The sequence below is a fragment of the Eubalaena glacialis genome, chromosome 5 (assembly GCF_028564815.1).
Source record: "Eubalaena glacialis isolate mEubGla1 chromosome 5, mEubGla1.1.hap2.+ XY, whole genome shotgun sequence".
NCBI lineage: Eukaryota > Metazoa > Chordata > Mammalia > Artiodactyla > Balaenidae > Eubalaena > Eubalaena glacialis.
The window spans coordinates 36,528,006-36,547,179 of NC_083720.1; the positions used below are offsets into that span (position 1 = coordinate 36,528,006).

The 19,174-nt window shown below is 34.7% G+C and overlaps 1 protein-coding gene across 1 annotated transcript in view; it reads left to right on the top strand.

Annotated features, from left to right (window-relative positions):
• Positions 1 to 19,174, top strand: part of SLC9B1 (solute carrier family 9 member B1) — a 48,918-nt gene that overhangs the window by 12,805 nt on the left and 16,939 nt on the right. The window contains exons 3-5 of the mRNA XM_061191203.1: positions 9,073 to 9,243; positions 10,438 to 10,580; positions 11,651 to 11,778. Coding sequence (XP_061047186.1) covers positions 9,073 to 9,243; positions 10,438 to 10,580; positions 11,651 to 11,778 — 442 coding nt within the window. The remainder of the gene's footprint in view (positions 1 to 9,072; positions 9,244 to 10,437; positions 10,581 to 11,650; positions 11,779 to 19,174) is intronic.

Below are 19,174 nucleotides of genomic sequence, written 5' to 3' on the forward strand. Positions count from 1 at the left end.
AATTAATTGACCATATATCAGTTTATTTCTGGGCTCCAGAATAACAAATGACCCAGTGATCTATGTGTCTGTTTTTATGCTAATATCATACTATTTGATTACAATAAGTTTGTAATATAGTTTGAAATCAGCGAGCGTGATACCTCCTTTGTTCTTCTTTCTGACCTTTATTTTTGAAGTATATTTTTGTTGGGTATAAACTTCAAGTTCACAGACCCTGTTTCCTTTAAGCCCTTTAAAGCTGTTCTTTCATTGTCTTTTGGCTTCCTTTATTTCTAATGACAAGCCAGCGTAATTCTTATTGTTATCCCTCTGAATGTAATTTGACTATGTTTTCTGGATGATTTAAACTTTTTCTTTTCATCTTTGATTTCTACAGTTTAATTATAATGTGACTAGTCATACTATTCCTTGTATTTATCCTGCTTGGGCTTCACTAGACTTTTTGGACCTGTGTATTGTTTTTCATCAATTTTGAAAAGTCATCTTCTCTTCAAATATTTATTCTGCTCCATTCTCTCTCTCCTCTTCTTCTGGGACTTCAATTATACATATGTCACACCATTTCATATGTTTTGTTTCATAGGTTTTTTCTTTTAAAATTAATAGCATTTTAAAGCAATTTTTTTAGATTTACCTAAAATATGAGTGGTAGGTACAGAGAGTTTCCATTTAACCCTTTACCCCCTCATACACACACACAGTCTCCCCTATAATTAACACCTTACATTAGTGTGGTATATTTGTTACAATTGATAAACCAATATTATACATTATTATTGAAGTCCATAAATTACATTAGGGTTCACTCTTTGTGTTCTGTGGGTTTTGACATATTTATAATGATAGGCATCCACCATTACAGTATCATACAGAATAGTTTCAGTGCCCTAAAAACTTCCTGTGCTCTAGCTATTCATTCCTCCCTCCTCCTGGAAGCCCCTGGCAATCACTGATTTTTTTTTTACTGTCTTCATAGTTTTATAAACTTTAAGAAGTCCTCTTTATTCCTGGAGACTTTCCTCCCAGAGACCTCCTTTTCTGCTTCCACCTATGTGGTTGTTTTCTAGGTCTGTGGAAGATTGTCATCCTAGAGCTTCCTTTCAATGCCCTCTTGGTTTGGATCCACTGTTTCCAAGATTAAAATCCTTCATCTTTCCTGGTTTCCTCCTGGTTTTGCTAGCATACATCCTCAAGTAAGTGCCAAAAAAAAAGGATACATGACAGCTAAACTTTCAGAGACCTCACATATATGAAAACGTTTTTATTCTGCTCTCACATCTGATTAGTTGGGTATATAATTCTAGATTAGAAATAATTTTTCATAGAATTTTGGAAGGGTTTATCTGCTGTCTTCTAGTATCTAGAGTTGCTGCTAAGAAATAGTATATAAATCTGTTTATGATTCATTTGGAAATGGCTTTTTTCAAGGTATCTAGAAGACTTTAGCATCTCTATATCTTTGCTTTTGCAACATTTTACAGTGATAAGTGTAGGTATGGATCTTTTTTCATGCTTCGTATTGAGCATTTAGTTGACCTTTTCAACCTGAACACTAAGAAAGTTTCATATTATTTACTTGATAATTTCCCCCCTCCCCTCCTTTTTTTTTTCTTTATTCTCTTTTCTGGTCAGATATTGGACAACCTGGATTGGTTTTTATCTCATATTTACCACCACTTTATGTTGCTTTCTGTTCTAGGAGATTTCCTTTACTTCATTTTCAGTCTTTCATTTTTCCAGTTTTTCATTTCAGCAATCATATTTATTTTATCTCCAAGAACCCTTTTTGTTCTCTAATTGTTCCTTTCATATGGTATTCTATTCTTATTTCATGTACATTCTCAAATCTCTGAGAATATAATTTAAAATTTTTGTTTTATTTCATTCTGGTCCCTGAATTATCAGTTTCTTCTGAGGACAGCTTTTCAGTTTGTTTTGCTTGACTTTTCCTTTTCTTGCTGCTGAGTTTTGTTTTATGTTAATGATCCTCGGTTGTCTGATACTTAAGAAGGAAGGTCTCAATAGCTTATGCAGATATACTATGCTGTTGTGAAGGTAGGACTGTTTTCTTGTCAGGTCCCCCCTCTGAGACCATCTTCTGCCTGGGACAGGGCAGGACAAAGCTTTATTGACTGATGGGCTTTAGTTTGTGGTCAATGGACATAGAGCTGACTATGAAGTTGTGGGCTTTCCACATACCAGAATGAGTTGTTTTCACTCTGGAACTGCAACAATCACTCTTAAAGCTTTAGCTCTCCCTTAGGTAATCCATTCAATGACTAAAAGTATGATAAATGTTAGCAGTTTCTAAGCACAGGAATGGAGAGAGGAGTAGAGCTGCTGACTGATGCTGTTGTACCATGTACAAACCCTTGATTAATTTCCCCTTTTTAGGCCCCTTTTCTCACTCCTTCCTTTAGCTGTATACTATTTCTAAGCTCAGATTTTCCTCCAGTTTCTATTGTCAAATGGATTTCTTTTGTAGGTACTTCACATATTTAAGGCTGCAGCTTTCTCTACCTGTTTCCATCCTTCAACCTGGTCCTATCTGCTTTCACCTCCCAGAAGTGTGTGACAACCACTATCTCTTCTCCCCCAATTCTCTTCATGGTGATATGTTTTTTCCTTTTTATATTTCTATACTTTTATTTCAGTTAAGCATTATGTGCCCTGTCTGCCATCTTGAACTAGCTTGGTGTTGTTCTTATGTCCTTTTCGTCCTTCACTTAATCAAAACTCTCATTCATTTAGTTTATCAGCTCTCAGGTTGGTGTTGGGCAAGACAGCAAAAAGATTAATTTCAAACAATGTGCTTATTTATGCTAATAAATATCTGGTTAGTAAAATTTCATGAAATATTACTAACTTTAGGAAGAAACATATAAGGCAGAGAAAAATTTTGTAGCCTTGCTGGAAGAAAGATGTTGGGAAGAATAGAACCCAAGAAATCATCATAGGTCCCTTACAGTAATTTTCTGCCTGAAGCAGTCTCCTCTTCACTTACATCCAGGTATAATTTTTTATTTCAGTTGTTAAAATGGAAGCTGGGAAACTACAGCCCATAGACCAAATCCAGTCCCCTACTTGTTTTATAAAGTTCTATTGTGCTAAAATGGCAAAGTTGGGTATTTGTAACAGAGGCCATATGACAAACAATGCCGAAAATATTTACTGTCTGGTCCTTTACTGAAAAAAAATTTTGATCCATCTCCTAGAAGATCCTTCCTGTACTATACCCCCTTCATTTCCTCTTTCAGGAATTGAGCTGCAATTTCATGAGTAACCTTAGAGCCCAAATTTCTCTATCACCTCAGATATAGTCTGCGTGGACACCATAAAATCAAAGAATCTTTGGATCTTAAATCAACTGAATTCCATCTTATTTTACTCCCTCTTCCCAGTAACATAGTAACTAAACTTGTTTTGTATACAGTACTCTTATTTTTTAAATAGCAAACATTTGATATTGGTCTATTTGGATTTTTCCTTTCTCCTTGAATCAGTTTTGGTAATTTATGTCTTTCTGGGAATTTGTTTATTTCATTTAAGTTGTCTAATTTTTTAGCTTGAAGTTGTTTATAATATTTCCTTAACATTCTTTTAATTTCTGTAGGGTCTATAGCGATGTTTCCTCTTTCATTTCTGATTTTGGTGGTTTGTGTCTTCTCTTATTTTTCTTGGTCACTCTAACTAAAACTTTATCCATTTTGCTGACCTTCTCAAATAATCAATTTTTTGTTTCATTGATTTTCTTTAGTGTTTTACCATTTTCTATTTTATTATTTTCTACTCCTATCTTTTTAATTTCATATATCCTACTTACTTTTGATTTGGCTTACTTATCTTTTTCTAACTTTTTAAGATAGATGTGATTGTCAATTTTAGATTATTTATTTCTTTCTAATATATTTTTAAACCTATAAATTTCCCTCTACACACATCGCATTCCTTTAATATTGATATATTCTGTTTTCATTTTTATTCACTTTAAGACATGTTGTAATCCCCTTGTGTTTACCTCTTTGATTCATGATTACCATTTGCATGATATATATTTTATATCCTTTTATTTTTAGCCTGTTCATTTCACCTGAAGTGTGTTTCTTATAGACACCATATAGTTGGATATTTTTTTAATCCACTATGACAATCTTCGCCTTTTGATTTTAGTCCATTCACATTTAACATAATTACTGATATGGTTAGACTTATGTCTACCATTGCATTATTTCTTATTTGTCATATCTTTTTATTTTTCTGTTCTTACTCTGCTGCTTCTTTTGTTTTAACCAAGTATTTTTAGTGTATTATTTCAATTTCTCTGTTAATATTTTAGCTGTGTTTTAGAGGCTTTAGTGTGAATGGTTTCTCTAGGAATTACCATAATCACCTTCAACTTTTTACAGTCTACTTCAGTTTAATATTGACATAATTTGGTATTATATAGCAGCTTTGAGCCAATATACCTCTATATACTGTAAACTCAACAATATTTTGTTATTCTTATTGCTTTTAAAAATCTTAAGCTTTTTTTAAAAAAATTTAGATGAAATGAGAAAAACATATATACACAATCTTTTATACTTAGACATTTATTTAGCATTTTCAGTGCCCTTTATTCTTTCTTATTGGTTCAAATTACCTTGTGTCATTTCCTTTCAACTTAAAGATTTTCTTTAGTATTTCTTCAGCAAAGATGAATTCTATTTATTTATTTATTTGTCTGAGAATGTCTTTATTTAAGCTTCATTTTGAAGGATGGTTTTACTGCGTATAGGATTCTTGATTGACAGTTTTGTGTTTTTTTCTGTACATCTGAAATGTCACTTCACTGCCTTCTGGCCTCCATTTTTTCTGATGAAAATGTTGCTATGAATTGTATTATTGTCCCCATATGTAATGAGTCATTTCTCTTGCCACTCCCGAGATTTTTGCTTTGTCTTTGGCTGTCTTTGGTTTCATTAAATTTGGAAATTTGGACATTATATTTTCAAATATTTTCTCCCCCTTTATCTCTCTCTCTTCTCCTCCTGGGACTCCCCTTATGCATATGTTAATACTCTTGATGGTATTCCATTGCTGTCTGAGGCTCTGTTTGTGTTTTTCTTCATTCCTTTTTTCTTGTTGTTCTTCAGATTGATTAATCTCTATTGATCTATTTTCAAGTTTGTTGATATTTTCTTTCACAAGCTCAAATATGCTGTTGAACCTCTCCAGTGAATTTTTCATTTCAGTTGTTGTATGTTTCAATTCTAGATTTTCTTTTATTAAAAAAATGGAAGTTGGCCTGCCTAAAGTTATGGATCTGCATTAGATAATCTCTTATAATTTTTTAAATTCAATTTATTTAAACTAAAAACAAAAACAGTTCACCCATTTCTCCCATGCCCATTTTCATTTGAAAGTAAATTTTATCTCTTTATTGATATTCTCTATTAAATGGCACATTTTTATCATATTTTAATTATTTATACATGTTTATAATAGCTGTTTTGAACACTTTGTAAATCTAACACCTGGACTCACTCTATGTCTATTGATTGCTTTTTTCCTGAGTAGGTATCATACTTTCATGTTTCTTTGTACATCTAGAAAATTTGGTTGAAAACTAAACATTTTAATTACACATTATTGCAACTTTGAATTCAGTTTTATTTTTTAGGTTTTTTGTTATTTTTATTGTTGTTTTGGTAATTCACATGTACTTAAACTGTGGATTTTTACCTGCCCCATGGTTTGCAGCAGCCAATGGTTCTTATCAGTTTTTTGTTTGTTTATTTTTTTGTTGTTAGACTATCTTCCTAGTGGTTTCCCTTTTGTCTGCATAGCTTAGTAGTCACCTAATGATTTGGGAGAGACATTGTGTTCAGGCCAATAAGTCTTCCACCCTCTGCCAGGTGATCTGTAGGTGGGTTGAAGAATGCATTTAAAGTTGCTGCTAGTACTCAGGTCTCACATCGTTTTTCACTTTTTGCCATACTCCTTGAGTCTTCCCTGCATTTGCATACTTGCCCAATTAGCCATGGATATGTAGAGAACTTATTTCAACCATTCGATAACTCTTTCATATCCAATATCTCCCAGTCACATTTTTGGCTGGTCTGCCACTTGCCTCAACTTGGACTGCAACCTCAAACTAGCAAAACTACATGTTTTCTCTGTCCATTCCCAAACCAGTCTGCCACTTTTAGCCAGCAAGGTCATGGGTTTTCCCCATATCAATATGATTTGATATGCCTCCACTCCATATCAAATCCACTCCACCTCCTCTGGTAAGAAAGCTGCTGGTTTTTACTTCCAACTCCATGCTGGTATAACTAGTTTTTCCAAACTGAGCTGAAGTAGGGGAGAGGATGAGAGGAATGGTAGCAATCCCAGGCAGGAAGGCCTCAGACTCTCAGTGATCCTACCCAAAACTCTAGCATTTTTTCCAAGAATAAATGCTTCTCAATTTGATAACTGCCTTTGGTCAGTTTTCAAGGTCCTGAAATGGTTGCTTTTATTATTTTATACAGTTTTATATGTAAACTTTTTTATTGAAATAAACTGTCAACTTCTTAATGTTATCATTGTTGGAAATCCCATATCTAACTTATTTTTATATCCCCTGATTTAGCAATTTTGATTAGGTATTTGTTATACAATCAAACACGTGTTTAGACCAACCTACATGTTTACAATTTTTTTTGTTCATTTTTCCTTCCTTTATAGTCCTATGTCCTTATTCCTAAAGCATATCTTCTAATAGTTTTTCCCCCAGTAAAAATGGAATATATTCTTAGATATATTTGCTTGACAATATCTTTCATTTGTCCTTTTCTTGAATGATAGTTTAACTTGCTGCAGAATTCAACATTGGATATTTTATCTCTGTACTTTGAAGACCTTATTTCATTATCTTCCAGCTTCTGTTGTTGCTGTTGAGAATTGAGGATCTGCTCTAATGTTTATTTCTTTATGACTAATCTATGTTTTTCCCTCTAGATTCTTTAAGACATTATTTTTGTTTTTGGTGATCTGTAGTTTCTCAACATTGTGTCTAAGTATCTATTTATTTTTATTTAATCCTGGTGAGAATTTATTTTACTTCCTGTGTCCAAATCAATACAGAATTGATTATGGTTTTCATCAATTCTATAAATTTGTTAAGCCAATTTTCTTCTCAAATATTGTCTCTTTTTCACTCTTTCTATTCTGTTTCTGAAATTACTATTAGATATATTTTACATCTTTTCCAAAATCTAAATATCTCATATTTTCCATCTCATTTTTCTTGTTATGCTGCACTCTAGGTAATTTCCTCATATCTACCAGTTTACCATATTTCTCTTTTCAGCTGTATCTAGCCTGCTGTTTAAGGTATCTAGTGATTTTTAAAATTTCAGTAATTATTTATGGTTTCTTTCTAAATGTTGTATTTGAGTCTTTTACAATGCTTCCAGGTATTTCTTTTCTTATGTCTTAAGTATTTTTTTAATTGTCTTGAGTTTCTTTGAAAATACATATTTTATATTGTCTATCTACTGGTTCTGTTAGCTGAAGTTCTTGGATATCTAAGCCCATTCTTTGTTGTATCTATCAACTTTTGTTCATGGGGATTACTTCTTATTTTGTAAGTTTTTATTATAAATTCAGATTCAGTGGGGTTTTGTCTTTGAGACTTTATGCAGTCTGGAATCAGGAGTGTCTATTAGGGATATTTTGAACTAGAATCTACCAAGTGCCCTAGGGATAGTTCCATGGGAAGATACATTTTATGCCAAATTCAGGGTTTGGGGGTTCCTAAACCGTACAAATCATGTAAATTTGAGTCCAAAACATAAGTTAGTTGAGGCCTGTATGAATTCTCAGAAGTGATTTTGCCACCCAGAGACCAGCTAAGACAAAAAATCTGCCTTGTCTTCTCCCTTTGTCAGTAGAATGATAATATCTGGTTCATTCTTTTAGTAAGAGTTCAGTTCTTTAAGTATTCCAATTTTGTGGAGTGGTTATAGGCAGAGAGGAGGGGACAAGAATCTTATTTCTAACTTCCTGCCTTGAGTTTGTCAAAATTCTCCTCTTTCACCCTTGGCAGATTGGTGCCACCAAAAAGGAGTCACAGCTAAAGAATACACTTAAGCTGTTTTAAGGACCTGAAAAAAAACATTAGAAATTATGATTCATAGCAAATGAAGGTAGCTATTTAATTTGCAGATGGCAGTTTGCAGTATAACCTTCTGTCCTTTACAGAAATCTATGAATTCCCTCTGTGAGTAGGGACTTTCCTTAGTACCTAGTTGACAGAAATAATATGTCTACTACCTTATCATTACTCAGCCTGTCCACCTCTACTTCCTATACATAATCTGATACTTTACATTCTCCCAAAGACCAGGTTTACTTTTTTCTCAGCCTTTGTCCCCTTTAATAATTTATACCCAAACATCAACTGAGTTATCCTTTCAATACAAATATTTAGTCTGCTGCCATTAAAAAATGTGGCACACTGTTTGTGACCACCTAGAGGGGTGGGATAGGGAGGGTGGGAGGGAGGGAGACGCAAGAGGGAAGAGATATGGGGACATATGTATATGTATAACTGATTCACTTTGTTATAAAGCAGAAACTAACACACCATTGTAAAGCAATTATACTCCAATAAAGATGTTAAAAAAAAAAAAGTGGCACACTGCCACTATGATCTTCAATAAATTTGAGAACTGTTATCACAACAAATCATCTTATTCCTGGTGAAAAAGCTACTTTAAAATACAAAATGAAGTAAATCTCTTCATACTGCCATGACATTTTAAAAATGTCATATATTATGAGAAAGCTTAGCACTTTAAAGGATTCACATATAGTTTAAAAATATTTTTTAATAAAAATACTTTTCTTAGATTGACAAGGACTTTGGAATATATGTTAAACAGACATTTCTTTAACTACACTAGCAAGCAACATTAGTGTACATTATGTATCATTACATAGGATTGGCTATTAATATATTCGATGAAATCAAATTCCTCTCTTATATGTATATATCTACGTCTAGATAGATATATAGACATGCACTTTTTTATATTTCAGGAGCTATACTTTTTATGATATGGTGTGTAACCTGGTCATTCTCAGGCCCTGAAGTTCTTCCTGATGGAAGTTTATTTGGACTGTTAATTATCTTTTATGGTGCTGTTATTGGCGCGAAACTTTTGGAAATCATTAGAATACCTTCAGTGCCTCAACTTCCCCCTCTTCTTGGTAAGTGAATAATTAGCTCTCATTTTTTTGTCATTGACTACATGTAAATTATGACTATATTCTAGTCAGAGTAGATATAATTTAGAACTATTTCAATGTAATATGATCTATATAGCTTTTTTATATGTGTACTTATTATGTATGTGTACATATAGCTTGTTTATAGAAGTATTTATTCTCTATACACACACAGATTTTTCCTGAAATGTATTTTTAAATACTCTAAATATACTCAGCATATGATTCTTGTTGCTTTATCATTTAATAGGACATTTTTTACTTAACTTTACATATATTGTAGAAAAGGAAAAATTTGAAAAAAACTGAATTTTTCTGTAGATAACCTAATTCAAATACAATTACAAGATTCAAATGTTATAGTAACTAGGGCACCAAAAGGTTTTATAGTTTTTGGGTGAGCTGTTTGAGCATCTCCACTATGTATGTTCATCAATGCATCATCTGCCTAAACAATGGTACCCCCTATTTCTTCATCACCATTATTATAATTCTCCAGGAAGAGGAAAATTAGTGGAAGAACTTCTATCAGAGGTGTATTATATCTTCTAAGTATTCAATACATTCAAGTATTTAGTTACTGTCAATAGAGGTAATCACTCTCGCTTATCTCTAACACCCTTTCTGTGATCATAACACCCATTCAGCACCTCCCAAATATTTACTGAATCTTTTTTCCTCCTCTCCAAAACTTCCACTTTTGTCCTAGCTCAGCCTCTTTGTTTCTAACCATTCCACGGACTACGGCAGAGCCTTCTGTCTGGTCTCTCCTTCAGTTTTACGTCTATCTAATTTGCCAAGACCATCACATAGAAAATACAAGACTCATTATCTCACTTCCTGCCTAAAACTTTCCCATGGTGCCTTACTCTGCCAAAACGGGAGGGTAGAGGGTAGGGGTAGCTTTCCATGGTCTGGCCCCTGCAGCCCATTTCCCACTCCCATCCTAGTCCTTTATGTTCCAGCAATACTGAATTGCTTGTTGCATCCCATTGACATATATCATTTCTTATATCCATTCCTTCATTTATGCTGTTTCCTCTACTTGCATGTAACCTGCCCTTCACCAAAGTAGCGAGAGACATAGTGTGTTTGAACAAGGGAAATTAAGCATTTCTGTTTTCTCTCTTGGGAAAATGAACTGAATCAGACATGGTTTATTTTCTTTCTTCTAAGGGATGTTACTGGCTGGTTTTACCGTTAGGAATGTTCCATTCCTCAGTGATCACGTCTATATTAGTAACACAATGTCTTCAACTTTAAGAAACACTGCCCTTACCATTATTCTAGTGCAAGCTGGGCTTGGACTCGATCCACAGGTAGATTTCCAATTATACCTTGAGTATAGTTATTTTCAATATTAGAGGCTGGTGGAAAAGAAAAAGAGGCAGAATTTTTCTTACAGCTGTTCCAGGTAGAGCAAAACTAAGGCAAAGAACAAAGATTTTGCAGAAATATTGACACCTTAATTTCTACTTCTGGTTATATTACTGATATGAAAAGAAATCTCTGTGATATAAGATCTCTATTGGAGATAATCTTTAATTATTTACATAGAGATAAATGTCCCTTATGCATGCAACATTTGTATCATTTGAGAGTTGTGGCTCTTCTGTGGAGAACTATTTACTTTTCAGTTAACAAAGGATAAGGTCCTCCTGTGAAAGGTTATTGCTTTTGTTTTGTTTTCTCAGAATGGTTAAGAATTTCAATAATATTATTGTTTCATGAATTTTCCCACAGAACTATGTTCCTGATTATCTTTACATTTTTGTAAAAGCTAATCTTTTCAAATATTTCTTAAAATATTACTGTCTAGGGATCATAAATCTATTTGGGTTTTTAAAGATGGATATTCATGAATATACCAGCTATTCAGGATATAACAAATGTGGCAAATATATAAGACTGGTGGAAGTATCTTAAGAGCATAAATAATTATAGACAGTGATAATTTATTGTATTATCCAGTAGAAAATTTGAACCAATAAGAACATTTAAAAGTTTTCCCTGTCAGTTAATTTTGCAGTTTTTAAATGATTTTCTCTTTTGGCATAATTATTACCGCTAATCAAACAGTTCATCTCTACAAGTTAACTGATGGAAATAAACCTATAGGATACTTTCATTATACTATTTACTAGGAAGATAAGGGAGGCAGAAATAGTTATTTAATCACAGAGAAATGGGTCTTTTTTAATAATTAAAATACAAGTGTTTTATAAACTATGAAATAGTTTATAATCCAATATATGATGACATATAAAATGAGCTGCATTAGCATTTAAAGCCCAGTGGGACATCTGGAATGTATTTCAATATTTGCTTAAAATAACTTTCTTATTGGCCAGTATAGGTTTGTCTAAATGTGACTATGTTTATATTTCAGGCTTTGAAGCATTTGAAAGGAGTTTGTTTAAGATTGTCTATGGGTCCTTGCCTCATAGAGGCGTGTTCAACTGCTGTTGTTTCCCACTTGCTTATGAATTTTCCCTGGCAATGGGGACTTCTATTAGGGTAACTTTTTCTCATTTTTCTCTATGAAAATATTCAGTTAAAATTCTTGGTTTTAAATTATTGAAATATTCAGAATATTGTATAGACAAGCTTATCATTAAAATTATTTTCACAGTGGTAGAAAACCTTGGAAATCAGTTGGTCAGAAACAGAGCCATGTCCTAAATCCACTATATCCTTAACAAATATTCATAGTCTCTAAATGCGTAATGCCAAGATAATTCACGTCATCAATTTATTTTTTCCTCCTATACTGTAATCTATCTCTATTTTTAACGTAATGACTTCTTCCTTATACACCATATGTACATAGATATAAAATCTGTATCTATTATATGTAATATATGTATTATATATGAAAGATATTTTGTATAGATATAGATATTATAACAAAAAACAGCAAACACTATTTTCCTCGATCCAATGTCCCATCTATTATTATCCGCCATCCATTTCCCTTCATGTCCAAATTCCTCAGAATAATAGTCTATAATCATTATCTCTATATCCTGAGCTTCTTTTCATTTTTCAATCCATTTAACTTTTGCCTCCACTTATCCATTCCAGTGGATGCCATGTGCATTTCTAAAAGATAAGTGCATTTTCTAACTAAATTAACAACAATTTCTTATTATCCTTAGGTGATTTTTAAAAAAATTTTGATCTACTCAGTATTTGGTAGAATCTTTGAATCAATCAAAGGATTGTGTATCCAGTTTTTGTCCAGGTCTTGAATATATCTTTTATCTCTCCTCAGTTCTCTTTTATTATGTCCTTTTGTAACTCCCTCCTCCATATCTATTAAGTTTTTCTTTATACTTCTCATCTGCTTGCCTTTGCAGTACACACTGGAAAATTTTCTCTGCTCAGTTCTCTAGCTTATTAACTCACTCTACAGTTATGTCCATATCACCTATTTATTTATTTAACTTTGGCAATTAATTGTTAATTTCTAAGAACAATAGTTAAATGTTATGAACAGATACAGTATACTTTCATGATTCTGAGGATATTTAGTTATTCTGAAGTCATGTTCTTGTTGTTCTCTTTTTAGTATATCTCTTTCCTTGGGTATAAATTATTCCATTTAATGAACATAGTGCCTCAATTCAAAGTGTTGGCTTTCCCCAAATATTTGGTGATACTTTAATGGGTACTCATTTTTTTAATTGAAACTTCCTATTAACCTGTGTTTTGTTTTATCTGTTTGCTATTGCCTTCTTGCAGGACATAAGCCAATCATGCTACCAAGCAAGTTTTCTTAGAAGCTCAGGCTGAGATTAAGATTTTTCTTTGGCCACACCTTGTGGCTTGTGGGATCTTAGTTCCCCACCCAGAGATTGAACCTGGGCCACAGCAGTGAAAATGCCAAGTCCTAACCACTGGACTCCCAGGGAATTCCCTAAGATTCTTATGCAAATGATTTATTAAGGGAGCTCTCAGTAGAAACCTCTGAGTGAAGAAAGCCAGATAGGAGTGTGGGAAAAGTCAGTGGTTCCAAAACTTTGCTACCCATTAAAATCACCTGGGGAGTTTTTGAAAATCCCAGAAATTAGAGGAGTGATGTCAGCAAGATGGCAGAATAGGAAACTCCAGGCTCACTTTCCCACATGGAGACACTCTCATAACAATATGAGGACCAGATTACCTTTATGGTAACTCCAGAAACCACTTGAGAGGTTATAGCATTCCATGCAAGCACAATGCCAGGAAGAGGCACAATGAAGCAATTAGAACATTCCATTGCACTTACCCACCATACCCCACGTCCCTCCTACAGAGCAAGGGCAATCAGGAGGAAACTCCCAACTTTTGAGTTCTCCCTCAGGAGGAAAAGAAAAAGCTGGAACATGTGTCTTATATTCTGGCTTTTTGAGAGGCTGCCCAAGGCACTGGTTTCTGTCTCATCTTACTTGGAACATTGACGGAAAAGAGAGTGGCACATTTTAAGAGAGTGGCACATTTTAGATGCCTGAGGTCCACTGAGAACAAAGGTGAGTCGTGTGCATTGGTATACTCCAGAGATATTGATTGCAGTACTGCTGATAGATACCTGGGGTTACTCTGGAGTAGGAAAAAGCCAAAGTCCAGCTGGAGATAATGCACCAAAGCCTGGAGAAGGCACATTCCAGAAAGGTTTGAGAGACTCCCAGAATCTTTAGCTGGGATGATTGGTGAAGGTCTTTCCCTAGTGAAGAATTTCATAAAGACCGGGAGAGGTGGCTGTTTTTTCAAATATACAATTTCCAACAAAAGATAACAAGGCATACAAAGAAACAGGGACTCAGGGCTCAATCAAAGGAACAAAATAAAATTCCAGAAACCAACCCTAAACAAATGGAAATGTATTACTCAACAAAGAATTCAAAATAACCATCATAAAAATGCTCAGTGAGCTCAAAGATGTTGCAGACATCTAAAAGAAACCAGGAAAATGATGCATGAACAAAGTGAGAATACCAACAAGGATATAGAAACTATGAAAAAAAGAACCAAAAATAAATTCTGGAGCTGTAGAATATGATAAATTGAAAAATTGACTAGAGGGGATCAATAGCAGACTGGATCGGATGAAAAAAGAGAATCAGTGAACTTGAAGACAGGTTATTTGAAATTATAGAATCAGTGGAGCAAAAAGAAAAACAAGGAAAGTGAAGAGATCCTAAGGGACTTGTGGGATGCCATTTAACGGGCTAACCTATGCATTATGGGAGTTTCAGAAAGAGAAGAGAGAAATAAATGGTCAGAAAGCCTATTTGAAGAAATAATGGGCCAAAACCTCCAAATTTGAGGAAGGAAATGGACATACAAATTCAAGATGATCGAAAAGCTCCCATTAAGATAAAACCAAAGAAACCTACACTGAAACACATTGTACTCAAGCTGTCAAAAGTCACAGAAAGTGAGAATCTTAAAAACAATAAGAGAAAAGCAAGAGCTGCCATAAGATAATAGTTGGATTTCTCAGTGGAAACCTTGCAGGCCAGAAGGGAATGGGATGATACATCCAAAATGCTGAAAGGAAAAAAAATGGCCAACCAAGAATACTATATCTAGCAAACCACATGTAAAAACTTCATGACGTTGAATTTGACAATGATTTCTTGGATATGACACTAAAAGCACAGGCAACAAAAGCAAAAATAGGTGGGACTGCATAAAACTTGAAAACTTCTGCACAGCAAAAGAAACAATTAACAAAGTGAAAAGGCAACACACAGAATGGGAGAAAATAATTGCAAACCATATATCTGAAAAGAGATCAATATTCAGAGTATGTAAAGAACTCCTACAACTCAACAAATTTTAAAAAATAACTAAATAATGGCCAAAGGACTTGAATAGACATTTCTACAAAGGACATATACAAATGGCCAACAAGCATCTGGAAGTACTCAACATTTATAATCATTAGAAAAATGCAAATCAAAACCACAGTGAGATAACACCTCATACCCATTAGGATGGTTACTATTTTTTAAAAAGCTAGAAAATAACAAGTGTTGACACAGACGTGGAGAAATTGGAACATTCGTACACTGCTTTTGGGAATATAAAATGGGCAGCTGCTATGGAAAATAGTTTGGAGTTTCCTCGAAAAACTAAAAGTAAAATTACCATTTAATCCAATAATGCCACTTCTGTGTATATATCCAAAACAACTGAAAGTAAGATCTCAAAGAGATATTTGCACGCCCATGTTCATTGCAAAATAATTCACAATAGCCAAGAGGTAGAGGCAGCCCAAATATCCATGGACAGGTGAATGGATAAAGAAAACGTGGGATACACACACACACACACACACACACACACACACACACACACACACACACACAGAGGAATATTATTCAGCTGTAAAAAAGAAGGAAATCCTGTCTCATTCTATAGCATGGATAGACCTTGAGGACACTATGTTGAGTGAAATAAGCGAGGACAAATACTGTATGATTCCACTGATATATCTAGAGTAGTCAAAATCATGTTAACAGAAAGTAGAATGGTGGTTGTCAGGGGCTTGGGTGAGGGGGAAAAGGGTGTTGTTCAATGAGTATAGAGTTTCGGTTTTGCAAGATGAAAAGGTTTAAGTATATGTTACACAACAATGTGAGTATCGTTAGCACTACTGAACAGTACACTTAAAAATAAAGAAGGTTAATTTTATATCATGTATTTTTTACAACAATTAAAAAACTTTACAGTATCCCAGTATTCAGGTCAAACTTCCTCCTAGATCAGATCAGAATGTCTTGGAATGTGAATCCAAGCATTAGTATTTTTTAAGAATCCCAAGTACATGGTAAAATCACTGTCAGTGATCCCTGCTTTCTGATATTTAAACTTTTGTTTAAATGTGGGCTGGACTTACTGACTTGCTTCTAATGGACAGAGTACCGCAGAAGTGATAGGATATTTCTTCTAAGAAGATTAGGTCATAAGAAGACAATGGCTTCTGTCTTCCTTGTTCTCTCTTGCACTCTCTTTAATTGCTTGTCTTGGGGGAAGACAGCTGCCATGTTGCGAGCAGCCTTGCGGAGAAGCCCCCAAGGCAAGAGACTGAACCTATCAACGGCCATGTGAGTAAACCTGAAAGCAGATCTTCTCCCATCCACCTCATGAGAGACCTTGAGTAGGAAGAGGCATACAGCTAAGCCATACCCAGACTCCTGACCCACAGAAGTTGTGAGATAATAAATTGTGTGTTGTTTTAAGCTTCTAAGTTTGGGCATGATTTGTTAAGCAGCAACAGATAAATAGGTGGTTCCAATGTGCAGTAAAGTTCAGGAACCACTGAACTGGGCAAATATGTGTTTTCAGAGAATTCTAGGTTCTTCTTGAGTCCCTAGGGAAATCTTGATTATAAACTGCACCAGAGAGGTTGTACAGCCAGAGGCAAAGGAGCTAAACTGTTAGACCCTCACATCAGTCAGTCATTGGCAGGAGCTGTCTGGAAGGGGGAAGTGGTGAACCTCCTTAGCATCCACAGGTAAGCTCTTGTTATCAGGGCAAGGCTCCCAGAAAGCTGCAGTTGTCAGTGGTTAGCAGGCGACAAGCAGCATCTGGGGCACATGTACACTGGCCCGGCAAATGGGTTCTGGTGGGGACCACGCGCATCACTACTGCAGCATTTAGAAGGTGAATGTGGAAGAGACAAGGCAAGGTTCTGGATGGGATATACCAACAGAAGGTATTCTGAGCAGGAATTTCCCCATTCCTCAAGGGTGTCATCAACCACCCCAGAAATTTTCTCATTTGCCTTTGTGACTTAGGTGCCCACACTCCTTGTTCCTTCTTTTGGGCAGATGTCTTCCTTACTGACTTGTTCAAGAGGTAGGAATGGTGTGGAGACTACATCTGACTGGCCATTCTTATGGCGGTACTCTAAGTAATTACCATTTGATTTCCTCAGAGGTGCCTCCTACTCCCAGCATCTGCCATTTCTGGGCTTGGGACATTTTTAAAAGTACATCATATCCTTTGTAGCAATCTTATATGCTTTTTGGCTCATGGTTTCCTTTTTCAATCCTAAACTGTCTGTCTCTAATCTTCCTGTATACACTTAGTTTCTTGTCCATTGAGGATTCCCCTTTTGTGTTCTAGCTAGGTTATGGATTTTCCTATTATTTTCTTTTCTTCTTTTTTTAATAATAAATATTTAATAAAATTAGGGTTATATCATACATGCTGGGTTTCTTTGTTTGAATTTCAAAATTGTATTAAATATCACAATTCTAATAATTAAAGATTAAAAATGACAAAATTAAATAGGAAAGAATTTTGAATCTTAAATAGTAGTCCACGTTCACTTAGAGGAGGATGAGGAGGTAGTTTGAATTTTTTTTCCCACCCCCCTGAGGCTTTCCCCACTTGGTGTCCATACGTTTGTTCTCTACATCTGTGTCTCAACTTCTGCCCTGCAAACCGGTTCATCTGTACCATTTTTCTAGGTTCCACATACATGCGTTAATATACGATATTTGTTTTTCTCTTTCTGACTTACTTCACTCTGTATGACACTCTCTAGACCCATACACGTCTCAACAAATGACCCAATTTCGTTCCTTTTTAAGGCTGAGTAATATTCCATTGTATATATGTACCACATCTTCTTTATCCGTTCATCTGTCGATGGGTATTTAGGTTGCTTCCATGACCTGGCTATTGTAAATAGTGCTGCAATGAACATTGGGGTGCATGTGTCTTTTTGAATTATGGTTTTCTCTGGGTATATGCCCAGTAGTGGGATTGCTGGATCATATGGTAATTCTATTTTTAGTTTTTTAAGGAACCTCCATATTGTTCTCCATAGTGGCTGTATCAATTTACATTCCCACCAACAGTGCAAGAGGGTTCCCTTTTCTCCACACCCTCTCCAGCATTTGTTGTTTGTAGATTTTCTGATGATGCCTATTCTAACTGGTGTGAGGTGATACCTCATTGTAGTTTTGATTTGCATTTCTCTAATAATTAGTGATGTTGAGCAGCTTTTCATGTGCTTCTTGGCCATTTGTATGTCTTCTTTGGAGAACTGTCTGTTTAGGTCTTCTGACCATTTTTGGATTGGGTTGTTTGTTTCTTTAATATTGAGGTGCATGAGCTGTTTATATATTTTGGAGATTAATCCTTTGTCCGTTGATTCGTTTGCAAATATTTTCTCGCATTCTGAGGGTTGTCTTTTCATCTTGTTTGCAGTTTGCTTTGCTGTGCAAAAGCTTTTAAGTTTCATTAGGTCCCATTTGTTTATTTTTGTTTTTATTTCCATTACTCTAAGAGGTGGATCAAAAAAGATCTTGCTGTGATTTACGTCAAAGAGTTTTCTTCCTATGTTTTCCTCTAAGAGTTTTATAGTGTCCGGTCTTACATTTAGGTCTCTAATCCATTTTGAGTTTATTTTTGTGTATGGTGTTAGGGAGTGTTCTAATTTCATTCTTTTACATATAGCTGTCCAGTTTTCCCAGCACCACTTATTGAAGAGACTGTCTTTTCTCCATTGTATATCCTTGCCTCCTTTGTCATAGATTAGTTGACCATAAGTGCATGGGTTTATCTCTGGGCTTTCTATCTTGTTCCATTGATCTATGTTTCTGTTTTTGTGCCAGTACCATATTGTCTTGATTACTGTAGCTTTGTAGTATAGTCTGAAGTCAGGGAGTCTGATTTCTCCAGCTCCGTTTTTTTCCCTCAAGACTGCTTTGGCTATTCGGGGTCTTTTGTGTCTCCGTACAAATTTTAAGATGATTTGTTCTAGTTCCGTAAAAAATGCCATTGGTAATTTGATAAGGATTGCATTGAATCTGTAGATTGCTTTGGGTAGTATAGTCATTTTCACAATATTGATTCTTCCAATCCAAGAACATGGTATATCTCTCCATCTGTTGGTATCATCTTTAATTTC